A 19,913-nucleotide genomic window follows, 5' to 3' on the forward strand; every position below is an offset into this window, starting at 1 on the left:
TTTGTCTGCGATTGTCTTTTTATTACAACTTTTCACTGTAAGTCACATCGTAAAGTTCGTACTAACTACCGCACCAACACTTCCAAGCGCTAAGGCCTACATTCATTTATTTTACAAAAATGTGTTTGTAAGGCAATATAAGAAAACATATAACAAATATTAGAAGGCAACATTACACTTAAAATACATAGGAATTAATAATCTCATCAGCAAGCACCATATAAACAGATTAAAAACATAGCGCTCGAAAATTGAGAAAAAGATGGAACTGATGATGATGCAGCTATTTGTTACTTAAACCAAATAGCTTGAAAATAGTGCAACTGCGTAGAAATTGTAGAATGCAAAATACGTTAAGCCTTTTACCATAAAAAGCAGTTACGTGCACTCTTCTGTTTATTTTGAATTAATATAATATTTTATACGGCTAAGACGTAATCCGCTTGGCCATCAAAGTTATCACTTTGTCAAACTTTTCGTATCTCTCCTTTTTCGGTGAATCAACACCTTTATAACCCCACATTAATCGGAGTTGAAAGTCAGTTGTAAACATCTCATGGAACTTCATTTTCTTATCAACGTCTGCAAAATGGGGATGAAAAAGACGAGACTAGTAATATTTTTACAGTTAACGGAAGTAGTTTGAAAACAACTTCACAATATTACAGAACTGTTTACCGATAAAATAGAGATTCTAAAATCAAATTTGTTGATAACTTAAGTTGGAAGTACCTAGTACAAAAGACTTCAGAAACTAAGAAACGCAGCTTAACAAAATAACAAAGATGGAATTTGCACACATAGCGCAAACATGCGTTAACTAGCTATCCCCGGAAGTCAGAAAGAGGTAATGGCAGTGTCCCCATGCAAACCCAACTTGGAATAAAATGATATAATTCAGTTAAAAAAAAATTGTCAGATTTGAAAATGAATTATGCCAATTTAATTGCGAGAAACCAGTATATGAATGGTTTTCAAATGTGATTTCATCATCTTGGTTTGTAATACACCTTTATCTGTAGTAAGATTATTATGCCAAAATTTGAAGCAAGCAATTTTATTCACCAATTTATACATCTGTCTTGGGTGTGTAGTACATAAGATGCTTCAGCAAGTATGTTTGAGCCTTATGCACAGATTAATACAAATGCAAAAATTTACATTATACACAATACTAAGTAGGCAAACATAACAAGAAAACACATTTCTTGCATGTTATAGAGATGCCATTTGCAGTAGCTTACCGCGAAGTTTGTTTGTTGAGTTTTTTCTAAAAATCAAGCATGATTTCATTATTTCCCGAGCAAGACTTAGTTGTGCCAATAAAGTGTCAAAGCTGTCATCAGGCAGGTTCTGCCACCAAAGCTGTAAAAAGATAATTTGTATTGTTTAATCTTAAACATCTTACCTGTTATATTCAATACTAGTGTTTACTATAAAAATTAACATTAAATGCTAAGAATTACAGCAATACCGCATTGTCAACAGAAGGCTTTAATGTATAATCAGTTTCAACTTTGGAAGATGGAGATTGCGAGAAGTTTGAAAGCTTGCTTGGAGAAGAATGAGGAATTCCAGTGAGTGGATTTTCCAAATAGCGTAATACAGGCAAAAGATGGGGAATGCAAACCAATTCTAAGTCTAAACGATTTTATAATTGGTTACACCTATATCCCTCGAGAGCGTGTTACAAAACGTCTTGCACATGTACAAATACACTACCAAATACAAAATTTAATTTTTTTTAAATTCTTCATGAAGCCGATCAACTGAGTTGGATATTAGGATTCAAGACACATTTTCTGTGATACATGTACCAATTGTAGTACTGTATCAAGAGGTTTACAAAAAATCATTAATTCAACGTACAAATAACACGTCTTACTGAATTGTGCTTTGCCTTCATCCAGCATCCTCATCAATGGATACAGCTTCTTGTGCAGGGTTACAGCGTTATTTGTATATCTTTTCTGTAGCGTGTCCCATAACTCACTCAACGCACTTAGCTGAAAGTGGTGTAAAAACTAACTGGTAACAATTTTCTAAAAAAAGCATGAAACTCTTAACTACTGCAAATTGAAATTCAATAAATCAGTAAAATCTGCTCACTTGTGGACACATTAGGCCATGCATTATTGCAGAAAATCCAAAAAGATTTCCAACACTATGTACCAACTCATTTGCAACCTGGAAAAATAGAAACAACAGGATCATAAGCTACAATCTAACAAAGGAATAGGCAGTAGGAACATCGATAAAAACAAAATTTGGTGCATACGTCATACCTGAATGAAGACATTTAGCACATCAACCTTTTCTTGCAAGTTAACTCCACTTCTTAAGACACATAACGCCACCCAAAATGATAGACACTGATACCTAAAGTTAAGACAATTATGTTATCTTCAAAGCTAGGTTTGGGATATAAACTTGACTAATTGCCAGAGAAATAATACCAAAGATAGTAAAAATTTAAAGTTTATATACCCAGCAGGTCTAAAATTATGATTTACAGGTTTAAAACAGAACTTGGTTTATAACCTGACAATTTTAATTACTACACTACAATGATATACAGGTTACATGGCTAATATAATCATTTCCTTTTAGTACTGTAGCTCACCTTTCCATAATATCCTTTCTAAGCTGACCACCATTGGGTAACAACAGTTCTTCTAATCCTAAATCATTAATCTTGCATATCTATATACAATTGAAAATGATAAAGGCAATCAATACAAAGATTTTAAGTGAGGTTATGCAAGTTAATACAATAAAAAGTAAACTAAAAACATACTTCCAGGCATTCTAAGCACTGTATATTTAGTACCAGAATCAAATATCGGTAAAAGGTTTATATTTGGCAGTAAAATGGGCTGTTTATTTTAAAGATGCATTCAGTGATGGAAAAAAATTTGAAAGCATAAAAACAATAGTGCAAAGATTTTATTGTATCGCTAATATTCATTTGTTCCATTCAATTCCATTTGTTTCCTAGCATGTACGGTACCGTACTGCACTTTTCATGTACTGTATGGCACTGTCTACCCAATATGTTTGGTTCAAAGTAAGGCTTGGTATGTGGTGAAGCACAACGGTTAGTACTTATTCAAAGTAAATGTAACTTGTATTATAACATTTTATCTGCGATGAAACAAATGAAAATTTGTGATACAATAAAATCTTGGCAATGTTGTTTTTATGCTTGTACTAGTGCAGGGCTTCTCAAACTATGGGTCGCGACCCCAAATGGGGTCGCGTAATGAAATTTTGGGGTCTATTAAATATTTTTATTGTCATGTTAATAGGCTATCCATTTCCAAGAAATGTGTTTTTTAAGGATTGACCGCAACCATTGGTGTGAAATGTCGAAAGATAAAATATAACCAATCGTAACAATTGATGCATTGTTACGCTATCATTGCTGTAACGTGCTGACCAAAAGTAACCTTACCGCTCGCATTACGATTTCACAGCAGCCTAGTAACTAGTTTCTGAAGGAACCTAGGCTAAAGTTTAAAGCAGTTACAACATTAATTTAGTATGGATCAGTGGTTAGGCTTCGTAGATTCATGTGGTAACAATGTCAATGTTATAGTCTTAATTAGGGTCGGATTATTCGTTTGTTATTTCTTGTTTTCATTCGTTGCTTTACTGTATTTCATGTTTCATTGTTGTTGTTTTCATGTTCCTTTCGATATTGTTTTGCTACTTCGGCAATTGAATTATAAAGCCAAAAATAACCGACACAAATTGGGTCTGTTTTGTTTAGCGGTAATTAGCTGGTTGACCGGTTAACTAAATGGAAATATCCGGATATATCCGTTATCCAGATAGTAAAAATTATTGATATCCTAATTAACCCTAGTCTTAATAGACAAAAGAACTAACCCCGTTTTAATGTCATTAACGTGAATGTCCCCATAATGGGGTCGCATAGAAATACCTTTTTCAAAATGGGGTCGCAGAACAAAAAAGTTTGAGAAGCCCTGTACTAGTGTACTGTATTTGGTATATGCACAATTTTACCAGCTCAGCGGTACAGTACATCCATATACATGTGATAAGCATGCCAATTTCCACTTACTAAAAGATTTAATTACTGGACCTTTACCTCACAATCAATGGCTGTCATATGTCGTGCCAGTTTAAATGGGTCATTTCCAACCAAAAAATTCTTTATTTCCAACATTATAGGCCCTTCCACAGGTTTGTTTTGATCTGGCAGCAGAGAACTTGAATAAAGCAAAGGCTGAAATATTGGTAAAAGCTTTCACATTAATTGTAAAAAAGCAACAACACTTTGAAAATATAATATCATCATCATGTCTTTTATTTACCCCGTCTTCAATCCAAAGCGACAGCCCTAATGCTGATGTATTGTATTACAACGTTTAATACCAGTAGTTAATAATACAATTAAACAGCAAAAATAATGTGGTTGAGAATATAGAATTGACATGTAAAGCACAAACTTTGAAAACAGATGTTTTTGACAGCGGAGATGTTTGTGGATGTGCTTCATTGCTTGCCCCCAATAACGAAGTGACAGAACGTGGTGAGGTAGTAGCACCTACATTACGGGCATCTGGAAATGCTTTAGACCTGAAACATATAACCAAGAAAATACCAGCAGTCTGTGAAAGTAACAAACATTTGCTCTAAAGCAGCGGTTCTAAACTGGTGGGAAATTTTGCAAGTTTAGGTGGAAAGTGGAACACTTTCGCAATTCCTCAGTAAAGATAAATGGTACGCTTGAAAAAAGTCTAGCTGTAAACTAGCACTTATGAAGCGGCCCATGCGAACATGTATATTTTGGAGGCACTCATTATAACATTCATCATAGTTTGTGACCCCCAGTTGAACTTAAGAAATTTGTAAGAAATTATGCATAGGTCCATCACATTTTCCATTTAACAACGGAAAAGGATGGTCTGCGTAAACCAACATCAAACAAGCAAGCAACATCTAGCAACTACAACTGAATGGATAGAAGAAAAAATGGTGAATAAATATATGTGCATTTATGTGAAATATTGTTACCAACTGCAGAAAAAAACTTACTGATCTTAGAAAATTCTAACTTCTAACTTAAATAAGAATGACACCAACAACAGGGCAATGCGCAAGACATGCATTATGTTTTGAAAACATGCAGGTTACATATACCAGGAATGAAGATGTTTCGTGTTTATGCAAATCCGAATATCATTAAGGTCGACCTTAATGAATCCCAAATCTGTTCGTATCAACACGAAACAACAAAACTTTGTACAAAAATTGCCAAATCTTGCTTGTGACACGACATTTTATACGAATAATTGATCTGTTTCAAAGAATAATCTTTAAATGGAGATTTGAAAAGCAACAACGTTAAGATTATCTTAAGTCAAGATATGTTGGCCCTATAGTTTAGCTTAGCCAAGAAAATAAATCATCATTTCCTACCTAAGTCAATTAATCTATAACTAATATTATACAGCAGTTTGCAATTAATCCATTACTTTAAAAGTATTCGTGTTCACCCGAATCTTCCATACAGGCAATATTCAGCGACCTACTTGGGTTTGGATTCGCATCAGTCCATCCCTAACATACTATACAAACTTGTGGACTAGAAAAGCACTGGAACAGTGTCGGTACCTATCTCTGCTGAAGCAGTCTAGGTTACCATAAAAATTGAATGAATTATATCATTATCAAATTAGCTGGAAATTTGTATCAAAATCTGTAACTACATTTTTGAGAAATGTTGATAACAGACGGACATACAAATCGACGCCAACAAAAACACTATTTCACTGGTTGAGGCAATTACAGTATATATAAGCAACACAGGTACATTATCAGAAATCAGAACCTAGGCTATTAACAAAAAACAAATTCAAACAAAACAGTGTAAATGTGTAATAATCACATTTCAAATTCATTTCATGACCCTTTTTACCACCAAACAGTTTTTGGCGTGACCGCGTAGCTCTAAAAAGAATTTAAAGACCCTGAAATGCCACTGAACGGAAGTTTCAAGCTGATTTTCTAATTATTATTGCACGTAAGTTTGAAAGTCCGTCCAAAACACCAGTTAATTTGGTTAAATACAAATGAGTTTTGGTAGAAAGACACCATAACAGAAGACAGTAAGGCACCATAACACCATTTATACAAAGGTTATCATGATGAAGGCTTAAATTCTAAAATAAGTATTGTATATGTGTCACAATCTGTTGTTGGATTTCATCACCGCTGAAGTACATAGATAAATAATAGATCTAATGTAAGTGCTAGCTTTCAAGACATAAACTAAGTCCAACTTATCTTTAATACCAGTAAGTTATCAACAAATATGTCTGAGAACTTACCTTGGCGAAACCATTCCTTCTGAAACACTCATATTAACTCGTGAATTTTTCAGAGAATTGTACTGCAAATTCTCAGGAGGATTGTGTTCAGCATGGCGAATAACAGGACGTCGAAAAGACGGAACTCTGCTTGGTTTTGGAGGAACAACTGCTACCGAATTTTGTTGGGATGATTTTTTAATTTTCGGTAAAGCACCAAGAGTGTCGTCAGTTTCTGAGCTAATTCTCTTTGCAGTGTTTAGCAATGGGTCTGAACCAACACGATCAACAACTTTACTATGGTTAATCACGTTAAGCTCTACCTGACTAAGAGGCCTGGACATAAAAGATTGTTGATTTTCCAAAACTGGAAAAGGATTATTTCTTTGATTAGCAACAATACTTTCCGAGATGCTTTTATTTCCCAAAACGTTTGCTTCCAATTTACTATGCTGTGAATCTGAATAGGAAAGAGGCAACTTTCTATTCACTGGCCGTTTAATTATTGCACCAGAAACGTCTGATATCGGGGCACTACTCCCAATATGAAACATTATTAATGCTGGAATGGAATCAAAACTGTCCCTTTCAAACCCATATTGCAATTTTGAATATGAAGCACTCGGCTGAAGTATCACTTTGTTGATTTTAAAATGCAGCACAGTATCTTGCCACCTGCATGCAAGAACAGATAACGACATTACTACAGTAGAAAGCTGCATGAATTAAAGTGAAAAATTGACATTTTTCATTATTAACTGACAAGAAAGTGACAATACAAGCAGTATATATCTATCGTTATATGCATGCCACTAGTTTTCTGAAGAAAGCTTTGAATGTCTACAGAAAGCAATTTATTATGAGAAACTCTAAGCATGCAAACATGCAGAGTTTAAAAACACATTAATTATAAAGAAGAAAGTCATGTTTTACACAGACTGTACAAGTACAGTCAAACCTCGTAACTCGTTAAATAATTTGTGCATTGAGTTCGAAAAATTTCGAAAGTTCCAGAGAAGTGTGTTACATGAGATATAAATGGAAAAAGAATTACGGTAATCAGTCCTCAAACTATCAAAAATATACAGGTAATGTCAATCTTCATTTTTCAATTGACAAAATCTTATATAAACATGGAAAAGTTTGGTAATGCTCCATTTACATGCACAAGGTGAACAATATAAGCGTAATGGTACACATCATCATGAACCGTATGTTTAAATTGGGCCTTGCAAAAAAAAACAACTGCTCATGGTTGGGTGAAATTTCATGGTTTCCTAACACCAAATTCAAAAAAAAGTTGCCAATTTTATTTTTTCAATAAATTATGCGCCTGGATTTGCAAATTTTGCATTGTCTGCACCTTAAATACAGTTTGAGTAAACTTCTGGATCTTACGGTCAAATTGAAATACAGGCTCAATAATGGTGATTAATTAATTAATTATGGTTATTATAGAGAAAAGAAATCATCAAGTGTCTATCTATTGTAAAAGATTTTTAGACCTTAAATATAAAACCTTTATCCTTGAATTTGGTATTAAGAAAGTCTAAACACACAAAATTAAGCTGGAACAAAAAATTGAAAAAGTTGTTACAACTTCTGAATGCTTAATCATTGGTTACAGCAGAAAAAAAATTTAATGGATACTGTCACAGAAAATTGATCAAATTTTTAGTTGTTTGGGATCAGCAGTAGTCAAGTTGTGAGGTTTTGCAACATACCAGAATTTAAGATGTAAAAACTATCTAGCAAGTGTGCAATAACAACCACTCAAATACTCACATCATTGTTAGCACATTTTCACCAGCATTTGAAAGAGACTCTCGTACCAAGAAATCTCCATCCTGACGAAGAAGTTCCTCAGCAATATTTCTCGGAAGGCGGCCATGATACCAACCATGACTTCTGACATCATGATTATCTAATTGCAGCTCACTTCCTAGACTCCTGCGCAACATTTCAGATGATATCTTTACTGGTGCTTTTCCATCTCTACTAGACCGACTTCCACCAGGCTTGAGCTATTGAAATAGGTAAAAGTTATATCCAATACAATATCTGTTAGAAAAATGATGGCAGTAACCTTACACACTAAATGCTTTCGCTACTTAATCAAACAGACTAACTAAGTTTAATAAGCCCATATAGCTCAAACAGTGTCTTTTTTATTTAAAATCAATGTGCCAATACTAGATTGCATATAATTTTTTTTCTTTAGTAGGCATAATTATATATTTTATCACAAAAAGAAATCAAACTTTTTGTTTGGTTAAATAAAAAGTTAAATTTTACTACAAATCAAGAAGTATAGTTTCATTGGTTAGTTGGACCTATTTCTACATAGGTCTGACTAAACTAGCATTTTATTTTACACTCTTAGTTAGTTTTTAAAATGTGTTAATGCATAACAAAGTTTTCAAGCATTTCTGCAACCACCCAAATTGTTCTGAAAAGCATACAAGTGAAATTGTCATATTTCGGTCAACTTATGTTGCTTTATAAAATGAGTAGCAACAGAGACAGTATTTCTCCAAGCTACCGTTTTATTAGTAACATATTGTTACTGTTCAGTTCCTAAATATGGCAATAACATTTTTAAGCACTTATGCAGTAACAAAACAAGTCTCTTGGATTAATATCAAAATATATGTTCAATTTCTGGCTGTTCAACAACCTTAAACATAAACTTACCTCCTGATACATACTGAGGATTATGTGAAATCACTGATAATTCTAAAACTAAGAATAATCATGCCAACAGCATGGAGAAACCATGTTTCTTAAAGATCTAAATCATAACAATAAAGCAATGTATTAACCAGTAGTGTTCACTTAAACTTGACTATATCTACTACAGGGTAGCACCTTCTGTGCATCATCAAATTCATTTCTTATTTATATTTCTAACCAAGATTTTCTTTAGCCAAGAAACTTCGCGCTTTTACGGCTAGCCAGTTAGCCCCTTATGCTCTTCTGACTTATATCAACATTCCTTCTCTTGACTTCTGCGTGTGCCGAATATGAACAAAGGTATTTGCGTCTCTTCAATAAAAACAACTGCCTTTCTTCTATTAAATCAAAATGTAGGATGCCCAATAAGAATTCTTGTCCACCAAACCACAGCGTAATTAATTATAATTAGGGTGTGAGATTAGAAATTGTGGGCAGCGTAACATGCCTCAGAGGGAGTTGTGGGTAAAGGCGTAAACCGTATGCGTGTGTAGAAAACTTACTACAAACAATAAAAGGTGTCATAAGTGGCATATCGATAAATTACTAATACTAAACACGCAGTTACACATTGTGAACAAGAATGGCCGCAACAATACGGGTGTATACGGCCGCAACAATCTTAATATACATCTAAAAACACATCGTGGAATACATCTAACTATATACCTAAAAACATGTCAAAGTGCAATGCTACATTAACACGCTTGTCAGCATGGTTCAAAGTTACATGCATGGTTACAAAGAATTAACAAACGTGAAATTTGGTGACATATTTACCAGCAGAATTCTGAAACTAAACTACAGAAACTGGCAATGATTGCTTGCAAGCTGTGAGGACCAATGTCAAAACTTTATTTGTTATTAGTTTGATTATGAAATGAGAAAAAATGCCAGCAAATTTAAAATTCTTCTGATCTAGATTGATGTCACAAGCAGGGTGTTTTTTAAGGTTTGGTTTGGGTGACCGCTAAGTAGTTTTAAGAGACCAAATTAGCAAGACCAGAGTAGCAAGTCCAAATTTTGGGAAACCGCTGGAGAAATTTGGGGGACCGTTTCGGTCCCCCAAAACACCTTAAAAAAAACACTGGTCACAAGTGTATGTGTAAATTTATTATGTAATGCGGAAAAAAATTTTAAAGCTCTTTCTTGATGAATAATTTTTCCCTTATCAGTCCAAACGACAGCTTGTCCAAAACAGTAATTATTTTGAGAATGTATTACTAAGCAGCATATCATAGATACTTTGTAAAATATTTGTGTGACACTAGAAGATGAATTGGCAAGAAAAGCTATATGCTACATTATATGTACGCTACATACCACATATACAGCTATATGTATATTTTTTGATTTATTGCTAAACAAAGTATTTTTCCATCAATAATTTTGATTTCCAGCTTTGTTTGAAATAATTTTAATACACGCCACAAGCGTGTATTAGTTAGTTAATACAAATTAGTTGGCAGACACCACGCCACAAGCGAAATAGGTTTGCTTTGGTTATATTTTGCACACCAACCTATCTGGACTACATCATTCAGTCCAGCAAAAAAAATTTTAAGTTGCCAAAAGTGAGCATTTTTAGAGTGGTACCCATTTTTGCAAAGCCCTGGGCATCCATTAAACAAATACAGGGTCTTCACTGCCTGTATGGGCAACTTAATTTTGCTGCATTGCGTTCTTCATTCTTTTGGTTCAGTACAAAAGCGTACAACCAGCACATGATACAATTACATAGGGTGTAGGGTGTAGGCTGTACCCAGAGCTATAAGCACAAGCGTCGAGCACTCCTTTTTTACATGCAATCTTGATAGTGATGTTTTTTTGCAAATTAGGAGCAGAACCGTGAAGACACTCAATTTTAAGGGTTATCCGCTTGTAGCTCTTCTTTTTGCCAAAACAACGCTGCGCGAAACGGATGAAGGTGGGACAAAAAACTTTTGGGACTAATTTCATTTGTTACGATTAACATTTCACTTGTGTTTGTAATTTGCTTCACCTTGTTGTTATATTTATAACTTAACTGATATACGGTTTAAAAGTGAAGAATATTAAGTTAATGAACATCGATATCTAAAATTCTATAACTTGGTTCGTAGTACTTTAAGCTAATCATCTATAAATGATTTGTGGTAGATATTGAACAAACTTGAGCCTAAAAAATGACTGCTAAGCATAATCCAGACTCCAGATTTTATATACTAATAAATATGTTACCGATAATCTGGTAACTGTGCCCTTAACAACCTTGCTCAGAACGACCGTATTATTGACGTATAAACTTTTTGCGCATCTATCTGGCTTACGTTAGTCCACACGAAATTAGGGTTTAGTGCAGAAGTACACAACCAAATGAAGTTATGATTTGGGTAGCAGGGGTTTCTTGTACAAATGCATTACACGGTTATGCACTTCTGCACTAGACCCCGAAATTTACTTCTTGAGATAGGTTACTTTGCTATTAGAAATTCCAGTTAAAAAAGCTTGCAGATAGCCGATAATTGTGTTTTCATTGTTGATATCGTTCTTCTCAGTTCAATTAACAAGAAATAATAGGCTTTGTTACGTCTTCAGTAACAAGGCAAATACAACAAACTGAGACCAAAAATACTATGGTTGATTAATAAATAAACTGAGAGCAAGTTTGAAAGATGCTATTTCCATGTTATCTATACTTTGATCGCAACTCGCAGACGCTGACAATTGCAGTTGGGAAAATGCCAAAACGGAAAATACCTAACCGGAAAATACCAAGATAGAAAAAAATAAAACGGAAAAAACCAAAATAGAAAAAAACAAAACGGAAAAATCCAAAACAAAAATAATCAAACCGGAAAATATCAAACTGGAAAAAAATAAACTGGAAAAAACAAATAGGAAAATAACAAACTAGAAAATATGCTTAGACCTCAAACATCACTGTCAAAGACATTAAAGATTATGGTTTGATTTCTTGGGAACTGCACGATGTCGATCTCTTCTGATTTCATTTTCAATACGTACGTGCTCTTTAAAAAGTTTGTGCAGCACGTCGACGCGTACATTTTGCAAAATTGAACCGAAGACATTTCCAGTGGAAGGGCCTGATAAAGTCGTTTCGGCACGAAAATGTGCTTGTACATTTTTGGCGACCAGTACTGACCACCTCCATGATGGGAATAACAGCCTGGCTGTTCCATTATATGTAGGCCGCTGTCACCTTCTGTATTCAACGTGGATTTCCACCAAAAGTTTTGGTTTTCTCTGCACCAAATAGTGTTTTTACTCATTGATTCTCTGCATTTCTTTTCTTCTGACATAGGCCCACTGGTGTCCGAAATAAGATAAAACCTGATTTCCCTGTACCGAAGTTGATACAGAGAAAGACATGCTGATATGTTTTGATAAAGTACAGTGTTATGTATTTACCACTATAATGCAAAGTGTTTCCTTTTTGAATTGATATGTTAATTATAACTTTAACAATTTATTAAATCATTTTTTACAACCCAAAATCTGTTATCATAGATATCAAGCTATATTCCTACATGGACACATTGAATTCATAGCTCCCAAGCATCGACTTCCATTTCCAAATGAAACAACCACCATCCACAGGAAAATTATGCCGATGTTGAAAATTCTTGTCAATGCTTTTGGTGATAAGACATTCCTTATCGTGGTAAGGTAGCAATGACCGTTAAAGGAAGTTACATGTGAGCGCAAATTTCTAATGGGGCACAATGACGAGCGAACCGCCTGTGATAGTACAACGCAAATTGAAGTAGCCTACATTACCGCAGCCTATGAAGTCACGAAAATTGCGATAATAACAAACAAGATACGAGAATATTCTCCCAGTAAATATCAAATTTGTTAGCATTATGCAAAGTTTAAACTAATAAAAAAAACGGCAAAACGTCACCGAAAGTTTGCAGACTGTCCGACTTAACAAACTTGACCAGAATGTCCTTAAGGCTTACAGGAACAAAGAAACATTATATAAGGCGTACTTTTTGCAGCAGCATCTAGTGAAGACGTAATACCAAAACAGTCTGCGATGTCGAGGTTCGTAAAATCTTTCCAATTCTGTAGCGAGCTCTTCCCGATAAGTTATAGTTTTGCGTTGCGTCGCCCACTGACAGGGTCATAACCAAGTAATTAAATTCGAGTTGAAAGTCAAGTCATTTACCTTTTAAGACTCAAATCAAGTCGAGTATTTTGGTTGAAGTAATTTGAGTAATTAGGTTAATAAGACTCGAGTCAAGTAGAGTCGATCAATATCCGAATCCAAGTCAAACAGACAGCAAAAATACCATTTCTATCAAACACATACGTTTATAGGATTATTACATAATTTGCTTCATTTGGCTGCACCGTACACGTTCGTAGACAAATAATTAATTAACAATTCTTGTTATACTTTAATGTATTCCGACTAAAGAATATAGATTCGTTTTACATGCTGAAACGTGATGAATAAGAACTGACTCGAGCTAAGTCGAGTCATTTCAAACGATGACTCGATTCAAGTCAAGTCATTTTTGTACTTCCTTAGAAAGGAACTCGAGTCAAATCGAGTTTTTGAAAAGTGACCCGAGTTGGACTCCAGTTGAGTCATTACCACTCTGTCCTCTGGCATGTTAACCATTAACGGAGAAACGTGTACATCACAGCCATTTCCAAAGCTTAATTGAAGATATAATATTTCAATAACTTATATAATCTTTTAGCTATTTAGATAATTAAAGCAAGTTAAAACACTATACATTTGTTGTACAATCCGTGTGCAAATAGACCTTTAAATTAATACGTCTGTATTATCTAATGTGATGTACCTACGCTACTTGTAGTCAGTTACACCAGTGTGGCGTTATGCTGACAAGAAATGAGGAAATATTCATTAAAGGATGTGACCACGTGGATATGTCGTTATTTCTGTGTCAGCGTAGGCTTATAAAAACTTAGAAGAAGTTATTGAGGTTGGTCGGCTGAAACTAGTTTGGGAGCAGTAAAGTTACAGTGTACAAAAATAGAAATCAAAGGTACTAGAAACCCTTTTCTTGGTGAAGCGAAAAGCGAAGCTTTAGCAACTTCTACTTCATACTGCGGAAGTTGTTGGGTAGATGTTCCTAAAATCGCTTCAGGAAATGACGCAGCTACACAGTCAAAGGCCGATCACTATATTACTTTTAATACGTGCAGAAATTTAGTGCTAGACTTGGAAAGTAGATTATAGTTTAGAAAATATATTTGCGAGAGTGTAATGTGTTGAAACTAAATAGAGCGTTAAAAACAATTTGTTTTTAATCTTTCAATATATACTGATTAATTATTATCAACTGAGCGTTTAAGAAACTATATCGAGCATTAGGTTTAATAGTTTTATTTTTTTCAAACGGGGTGATGACGGTTGGTAGCATGTCACTGCAGACTTTGAATAGCTGGATAATTTCCGGATAGCTGTAAGTCCATTCACAGCAAAGAAACAATTTTAACATTATTGAAGACTACAAAATGGAAAGCGATTTAACTGGTTAAAGCACAGGCTATTAATACATACAGGAATTTGATACATGTCATTTATTATACTCTTTTTAACCGAATCTGTGAATGTTTGGTGCGTTTTGACATAGCCGACACGATACCCTATCATGCAAACTTTTAAGTTGTGTAACCGTAATATACAACCAAGTGTCACGTCATATAAGTCATTGCATTCATTACATGAAATAAAAAGTAGGAAGTGTTTCCGTCTGCCTATAAATATAGAAAAAATGTTTGTACCGGGCAAGCAGAGATATATCACGACATGCCAACGTCGTGAGCGCTTTTTCTTATTTTAGAATTCCTTTTCCTATTTGTCTTGCGGAGAACATGGCTATTAGATTGTCAGTTAAAAGTAGACAGGCAATTTGATTTAGTAGCAAAGTATTGAGAATCGCGAGTTTTTCGAAAAATATGTATACTGTAAAAGCCAAGAAACTAGCAATTATTATATTAGCAATCACTTAACTCATTATCATTTCGATATCAATGAGTATCAGAGCACAATTTTGAAACGTCTGTAAATAAAATTATAATTGCGATAGTTCCTTGACAACCGAGTTATTTTGGAAATTTTATACATTTCAGAAACATGGATTATATAAAATCGAAGTTTATGAATGTAAGCAATAAACGCAGAGAAACAGCGGCTGAAAGTTGAAACAAAAGTGGTTGAACTTGTGGCCTTCACATGAATCAGCCAGACAGCCGTTTCAGGGAGATATACTCTAGCCTAGATATACTTGCTTAGTTGGTACAAAATGTCATTGATAAGTTGCATAAGTCATATTGTAAAACTGAATGATTATATATGTATTAAAGATAAGCAAAAACTCTTCAGACTGCTTAAAAGAAGGCAGGTGGGATTCCACGTAAATTCTGCATTGTTTCCGGTGTGGATAACGAAGAGTTATATCAGTCAAGGACAGAGCACGATACAAGGCCTCTGTAGCCTTACTATAGTTGCACGCCGTGAATAAATCTTTTTTTTTTTTTTCTATACAGGCAACAATTTCGTTTCATTTGTTTGTATATAAGTTAATAAATTTGATTGTAATATGACAAATTCTGGCAGTTTTGCAGTGAGCAGTACGACGTTTCCAGTACAATGGAATACAACAGGCCTTGGTAAAGTGATGTACCGGTAACAGTAAAATAGTTAATTAAACTCTATCACAAGTTTCCATTACCATAAAACCTGAAAAACACAAAATACAGTTTATCTGGAAATTTTAGTTTGGATTTTTATTATTATAGTTTTGCGCTGTCACTTTCAGTATTTAATTAAAGCATTATAAACAAAAATTATTTTACTAACATCTGTTCTGATTAAGTTCTGTATTTGGTTACGTCCAGCAGGAAGTAAAAACGGTGAAGATGATGAAAATGAGCGAGTCTTAAGCATCATTACCTATGTTGGTGCCGCTGTATCGATCGTAGGCATTTTGCTGACACTCTTTTCATACATGGGATACAGGTAAAGTGCTAAGAGTTTTGATGAAATGCGTCAATAGTCTTTTCATAAACATTTGATTCGTGAAATGCTGAATACGACTTGCTGAAAATGCAGTTGTTTCCATTCACCATTGTTTGTTTCTTTTAATGATGACGTTTGATTTAATAACTTTATCCTGCCTTTAAGATGAAGTGCTGCCTTTGATATGGCCTTTTCGTGGTGTTGTTGTTACTCAATGGCGCAATTATAATTTTGCCGGCATACAAGAACGCATTGTTCAAAGCGCCGCGTCATCAGCCAGATATCCGTTCTCAATTCATTCACAAAAGAATGTCCTAATAATAAACAACAGGTTAAGCAATACCCTGACACGTTTGTTGGCGTAATGTACAGAATTTCGCAAACTTATACAGGAACTAAGCACTCTGGTGTGACTATGTCAGACTATAGGTACAAACTATTTTGTAGTAGTCAATACAAGCATTTATAGATTGAAGTACGAATCCAGCAGAAAATTTATTGGTCCAATTGCCAAGTAAAGTTGGGTAATTATGATAAATTATACCCAAATTTCAAAGCAATGTTATCTTTTGCAAAGACAAAATACAAGCTTGGTTTATTGTCATGACTGCTGACCAAGCCATGCTACAATTAAGCTGCCGGCGTCTGATCGATCATGTGCAACTACTTCTATGTACAAGAATGGGATATTTCCTAGTCTCTCTTAGACGTTAACGATTTTACGCACACACTCTAGTTACCTTCTTGTGTATTGAATGCTGGTCATGCATAATCCTGCATAACATTTAACTTGTGCCGCAAGTCAGCCTTTACTACACAAGAAATGTTATATTTTCAGGAAGTTCAGTGTAAAGAGGACTCACATTGTGGTGGTCAACCTGTGCATGTCGCTGCTTCTTTATTTCATTTCCTTCATCATCAGCAATTCAGCTCGACAGCACACAACAATGGACAAACATGTCAAAGATCATAGCGCATGTATTGCAGGTAGATTCTTTAACAAAAGTTTATGTCGGTAAGCTTAAGTGAACTATTATAGTAAAGATGTGCCTGTTCAACTTTTACTATACATTAAAACAAAGAGTGATATTTACTAACGCTTCATTTTCAGGAGCGTTCCTTTGTCATCTCGGAGTTCTTAGTTCTTGGTTTTGGGCAATTTCCTACTGGGCCTTGCTCGTGGTTATGTACAAAAGACCACTGGGCGGACACATTAACAACTTTTTTTTTAAAACTGCCCTGCCTTCGTACGGAATATCGCTGGTGTTCGCTGCTGGAAGTATTATCGTAGCGCACGCATTAGGAGACTTGGATGAAAGTTCTCACGCTTACTTCAGCGACAGGTTTATGAAAAACTTAATTCGAAAATTCAGAAATCAAAGCTTTGATAAAACTAGAATTCTCCCTTCCCGTCAGTATAGTAATTTTAACAGTGCATAAAATTTATACGAAATATAACAAGACGAAAACATTGTTGACATGTTTGAAATTGTTTCGCAACAATAATATAACCTAACTATGGAGAAGTTTTGGATAACTATGCGCTAAAAGATGGACGGAATCTTAAACTGTACATTTTCTGAATCGAGACGTCAGGCTAGTAGAGGAAAGGACATTGTCATCCTGCCAAGTATCACACACTCATTGAAACACTTTTTGATTAACCAACATACGGTGATAATATTTTTTCTTTACCTACTGCAGGTGCTTTGTTGCGAACAATTATCTTTATGTCGGCTTGTTGCTGCCCTTTCTGTTACCCGCTGCTCCGATGATTGGCATGTTCATCTACTTGGCGAGAGGAGTAATGAAAAACGAACAAAGAAACATTCAGCGCGTGAAAAGTCACCTCATCAAGATATCCATAATAACCGTGGTTTTCACTGTTGGTATGTATTTGCTATTAAACACTTTTAAGATTGAAGCTTGAACCTCTATCTAACACAAAGGCTTAACAGTTTTTTACAGCCTGGTACAGTTTTGTTTATTGCCCAGCCTATCAATTAGCCTGTAGCCTAAATGGATTGCTATAAAACGACATTGCAATTTGTAAATTTCTTTTCAGCCGTTGTATTGAGTGTAATTATCGTCCCTGAATTGAGAGAGTACGGCAGCACCGCCAATTTGATTGCTGTTGCTTGCTTTACAGCCGGCTCAACAGCTTTGGTAAGTTTGTTATGAGTATGACTACTAACACGACAACAACTCGTGAATTCTCGCCGCCTATAAAAAGCAGTATTTAAACTAATAAATAAATTCTAAAATAGAAAAAAAGATAGGCTACTGATAAAAGATGAGCAACGCATTAAATTTATGAGAATTTTGTTCAAAAATAACCCTCTGACGACACTATCTAACTAAAATGCCGTTTATTATCTATAGGGTTTGCTGTTGATGTTTTTCTTCTGTATTCATCAAAAAGAAATAAGAAGTCATTGGATGGCTGTGGTTACAGGCAATGATTCTATACACCATAGAAGCATGAGTAAAGGAACGATGGAAGCTTTAGGCATTCGTCGATCGAGTCATAAACGTTCTGTAGGCAATGTATGATCTATGAATAAATGGATTTTTCACAAACATTATTTTGTCGAAGAAGTTAACTCTATGATCAACATAGGCACGCCCAACACTGGTTCTTTGTATTTATCATATCGTTGTCCGTTTGTAAGTTTCATGTGATTTCTACTTTTGTTTCGCAGAATTGTTCCATCCCCATTGAAGTTACAGATGAATCCGAACGCAAGTTATCCACGATTCGTATCCTGCCTAAAGATGATATGGACATGTCAACTCTCGGATTGATACAAATTCCGGGAACTCCTTCTCCGGAGCATGACGCAGAGAGGATGAACGGCACGGCGCAGAAGGAAAATGACACCGGCAGAAACCTGGAGGTAATCGACGAACACACCAGCTTGAAGGTGAAAGGTCATCACGGAAAATCTCCTTTTGGGAAATTGCACGAAGGGAAATCGAGAAGCAAATCGTCGTCGTCTAACGATGGTATTGCAAAACATTCTAGCAACAAGCGACAACAGAGCGAAGACCACATTGTCATCGGCAAATCCCACCGCAAGGAGCCGAAACGTAGGAGCCTGAGCACGAGCCACAACCAGGAGGTCCCGCTTACGAAAAGGAGTAGTATCGTAAGCACAGATTCGGCTGAAATGACTAATTTTGAATGATTTTGGCGACGACACTGCAGGAATCACCTCGAAAGCTCGTTGTTCTTGTACGCAAATTTTAAAACATTTCGCCTGTCACGAGCAAACGCCAACGTAATTATTGTTGGGTTAACAGCGTCCTTGGGCAGACATTACGTCACCGCTGTTGCAAGGCTCAAATGCCGTGTAGAAACGTGCTATCAAATAAAGATAGCGGAATCATTTAAGAGTGAAATTCTAACAACGATTTTAATGCTGTAAGAACTTTCAGACGCCGCTGATCTTGCTGCTAAGTTCTAAAAATATACGCATATTTTCTGCTCAAACAAACTTGTAAATGTTAATTGGTTTAGGTTGCCATATAAACTGCACGTGCCTATAGTAATGCAAGTACCAAAAGAGTTTAATGTTCAATAGTTTAGCGCATTATCAACAGTATTATTGTACTTTTTCTTACTATACACCATTCGTGTAAAAGCTATCAGTGTTTAAGGCTAATAAAACAGTTTGCACAGATACAGCGCAATTTGCTACCGCCTCTAATCTAGCACCAATTGACAGCTGCATATATTCGAAGACTACCGAAATCAGGGGTTTCTTTTCGCTGATTGATTCACAGTAATTCAGCAAGTTAAGTGATTCACAATGCAAAAAACTACAGCATACAGC

General features: G+C 35.2%; 2 protein-coding genes across 3 annotated transcripts; one reads left to right on the forward strand and one right to left on the reverse strand.

The window, feature by feature from the left end:
• On the reverse strand, positions 1-9,914 carry LOC143468841 (breast cancer anti-estrogen resistance protein 3 homolog). The gene is made up of 12 exons (XM_076966273.1): positions 9,033-9,914; positions 8,124-8,362; positions 6,360-7,013; positions 4,476-4,605; positions 4,115-4,252; positions 2,624-2,703; positions 2,286-2,379; positions 2,110-2,187; positions 1,886-2,006; positions 1,475-1,641; positions 1,245-1,365; positions 1-582 (listed from the first exon to the last, which is right to left on the reverse strand). The coding sequence occupies exons 1-12, from the start codon at positions 9,042-9,044 to the stop codon at positions 428-430; spliced, it is 1,989 nt and encodes a 662-aa protein (XP_076822388.1). The 5' UTR covers positions 9,045-9,914; the 3' UTR covers positions 1-427.
• Positions 9,915-15,575: 5,661 nt separating this feature from the next.
• LOC143468256 (adhesion G-protein coupled receptor G2-like) lies at positions 15,576-19,762 on the forward strand. Of its 2 annotated transcripts, none has more exons than XM_076965352.1 (8): positions 15,576-15,728; positions 15,960-16,077; positions 16,916-17,064; positions 17,189-17,420; positions 17,782-17,966; positions 18,143-18,243; positions 18,460-18,624; positions 18,780-19,762. In XM_076965352.1, the coding sequence occupies exons 1-8, from the start codon at positions 15,659-15,661 to the stop codon at positions 19,263-19,265; spliced, it is 1,506 nt and encodes a 501-aa protein (XP_076821467.1). In that variant the 5' UTR covers positions 15,576-15,658; the 3' UTR covers positions 19,266-19,762. The 2 variants fall into 2 exon arrangements, with proteins under 2 accessions (XP_076821467.1, XP_076821466.1); XM_076965351.1 differs by having other exon boundaries at positions 15,589-15,728; positions 15,957-16,077.
• Positions 19,763-19,913: the final 151 nt, after the last annotated feature.

This window comes from Clavelina lepadiformis, chromosome 8, assembly GCF_947623445.1.
Source record: "Clavelina lepadiformis chromosome 8, kaClaLepa1.1, whole genome shotgun sequence".
In the NCBI taxonomy this organism is placed as follows: domain Eukaryota; kingdom Metazoa; phylum Chordata; class Ascidiacea; order Aplousobranchia; family Clavelinidae; genus Clavelina; species Clavelina lepadiformis.

Coding starts and splice junctions, on each gene's coding strand:
- LOC143468841 (XM_076966273.1), bottom strand. Junction 7,014..8,123: donor GAAAATGTGCTAACAATGAT/GTGAGTATTTGA, acceptor TCTTGCATGCAG/GTGGCAAGATACTGTGCTGC. Junction 1,642..1,885: donor TGAAGGCAAAGCACAATTCA/GTAAGACGTGTT, acceptor AAAATCGTTTAG/ACTTAGAATTGGTTTGCATT.
- LOC143468256 (XM_076965351.1), top strand. CDS start 15,659: ATGACAAATTCTGGCAGTTTTGCAGTGAGCAGTACGACGTTTCCAGTA. Junction 15,729..15,956: donor ATGGAATACAACAGGCCTTG/GTAAAGTGATGT, acceptor GGTTACGTCCAG/CAGGAAGTAAAAACGGTGAA. Junction 18,625..18,779: donor ATAAACGTTCTGTAGGCAAT/GTATGATCTATG, acceptor TTTGTTTCGCAG/AATTGTTCCATCCCCATTGA.